The sequence below is a fragment of the Homarus americanus genome, unplaced genomic scaffold (genome assembly GCF_018991925.1).
Source record: "Homarus americanus isolate GMGI-L3 unplaced genomic scaffold, GMGI_Hamer_2.0 scaffold40370, whole genome shotgun sequence".
In the NCBI taxonomy this organism is placed as follows: domain Eukaryota; kingdom Metazoa; phylum Arthropoda; class Malacostraca; order Decapoda; family Nephropidae; genus Homarus; species Homarus americanus.
The window spans coordinates 100,001-102,500 of NW_024743636.1; the positions used below are offsets into that span (position 1 = coordinate 100,001).

General features: G+C 47.2%; 1 protein-coding gene across 1 annotated transcript in view; it reads left to right on the forward strand.

The window, feature by feature from the left end:
* The window catches only part of LOC121877200 (epithelial discoidin domain-containing receptor 1-like), a 140,397-nt gene that overhangs the window by 81,891 nt on the left and 56,006 nt on the right, over positions 1 to 2,500 (forward strand). Inside the window, exon 8 of the mRNA XM_042382813.1 lies at positions 1,580 to 1,708. Coding sequence (XP_042238747.1) covers positions 1,580 to 1,708 — 129 coding nt within the window. The remainder of the gene's footprint in view (positions 1 to 1,579; positions 1,709 to 2,500) is intronic.

The following is a 2,500-nucleotide window of genomic DNA, read 5'->3' on the forward strand; positions in this document are numbered from 1 at the left end:
TCTCACCTTTCCTCTCCATCTCGTGCAATAAGCCAGACACTATTTACCATGCTAGAAAATCACACTTGTACACATAATAAATTTCTCTGAGGGGGTCTCAGCTGTTCTGGTAATACTGACAACTTTATCATATCCCAGGATCATTTATTTTCCAAAGGTGCTAAATTATTCTGGCTACACTGACAGAAATGCTACAATTCTCCCCCCTCCCCAAGATATTAAATATAGGATTCTAACTTATTCTGGCTACACTGACAATGCTACTGGTATCACTGAGAATTTTTAACACCCGTGTGCAAGTAAACAAGGCAGTTTTACCATATCCAGAAGACAACCCTGCCCCCACTCCTCTTACCCTAGCGCTGTACATTATTCAGAGTCTTAACTTGTTCTGGCATTACTGTTGAGATTTATATGGTACTATACCTTCTGAAATTGGTAGAGAGAGAAGAGAGAGAGAGAGAGAGAGAGAGACTTGCTCACGGCAGCAGCATGAGAAAGGAAGGAAAAGTTTTGACAGGTAGTTTGTGATCCAGCATGTGTGTGTGTGTGTGTGTGTGTGTGTGTGTGTGTGTGTGTATGTGTGTGTGTGTGTGTGTGTGTGTGTGTGTGTGTGTACAGACTATGAAGGACACACACACACATACACACACACGTATTATACCGCATTATGTTGTTGAAAGGCCTTGTTGAAATTACCTTCAGTTTATAAAAGATGAGGCTGTTCATCTCTCTCTCTCTCACACCTTAACTCACCCTAATTCTCTTACTCACTCTCACTATCTCCTACTTTCTCACTCTCTCTCCCTTGCTCTTTATCTCTAACTCTCTCTCCCCTTCCCTTCCCTCTCTCTCTCTTTTCAATGGTCCTTGCGGGTGTATTGGTCTGTCTGTCTGTCTGTCTGTCTGTCTGTCTGTCTGTCTGTCTGTCTGTCTGTCTGTCTGTCTGTCTGTCTGTCTGTCTGTCTGTCTACTGTCTGTCTGTCCGTCTGTGTCTGTCTGTCTGTCTGTCTGTCTGTCTGTCTGTCTGTCTGTCTGTCTGTCTGTCTGTCTGTCTGTCTGTCTGTCTGTCTGTCACTCTCCTTTGACGAGACATGTTTACATTGCCTCTAACACAGACCCTGATGATGCCTTCAGTAGCGAGACCAACACCTGCCTGACGGAGTGGCAACAACTGCTGAAGGGGATTATATTATTATTCCCGCTGAGGTGATAATATTGACACAGTAAGAGGGAGTTCCGACCTTATGGGAGTACCCCTTGTGTGTGTGTGATGCTTGTATGTTCCGGTAAAGTGACTGCTTGCTTGCCCCCCCCCCACCCCACCCCTTGAGGCTGCGTCTGGTGTGTGTGTGTGTGTGTGTGTGTGTGTGTCTGTCTGTCTGTCTCTTTTCTCTCTCTTTTTCCTGTCTCTTCCTGCTTCTTCCCCTTCACTTCTTTCTCTTCCTCTCTCTCTCTCTTTTCCTTCTTTCTCTTCCTCTCTCTCTCTTCCCCCTCCTCCCCCTCTCTCAACACCCACCTGACGGAGATATACTACAGGCCAAAGCTAACACTCATGACCTTCCTCCTCCTCCTACAGGCTGGGAGTGGGTCGGGTGGTCGTCGGAGCAGCTTCAGGGAGAGCCACTTCACCTTACCTTCACCTTCGACACTATGAGGAACTTCTCCAGCCCTCCTGCCTCTTCTCAGCCCCGAGGACGACTTTGTGGTGAGTACTGGAGAGAGGTAGAGAAGGAGGAGAGGGGGATGAGGAGAGAGAGGAAGAAGAGAGGAGGAGGGTGAAGGAGAGAGAGGGGAGGAAAGGAGGGAAGGGAGAGAAAGGGTGAGGAAGAGGATGGGTGGAGGAGAGAGGGAGTAAGGGAGAGAGAGAGGAAGGGAGGGAGGGAGAGGGTGAGGAGAGAGAGGGGAAGGGAGGGAGGGAGAGGGGTGAGGGAGAGAGGGAAGGAAGGGGGGTATAGGGGGAGAAAGGGTGAGGGAAGAGAAGGGATGGAGTGGAGGAAGAGGGGTAAAGGAGGGAAAGGAGGGAGGGGAGGGGTAAAGGAGAGGAAGGATGATGGAGGTGGAAGGGAGAAAAGGGTGGGTAGGGAGTATGGAGATGAAACAAACAACAACCACCCAGACACTCACAAACAACCACCCTGGCACTCACAAACAAACACCCTGGCACTCACAAACAACCACCGTGGCACTGAGTCAACAACATCACTTTCAGCTCACACAGTAAACACCTAGCCCCTCACAGGTGTTCGGGGGGTAATTAAGCTAATGACGTACTTAATATGCAGGTGCGACCAACCCAAAAATTAATTACATTTAAATCTCATTATAAAGGACTTTGATATACTTTGGTCTGTCTGTTGAAGGTCATATGTAAAGGTGTTCATACATATACACATTATACAGACGCATATTTATACACACAGGTATGTATGTATGTATGTATGTATGTATGTATGTATGAATGTATGTATGTATGTATGTATGTATGTATGTATGTATG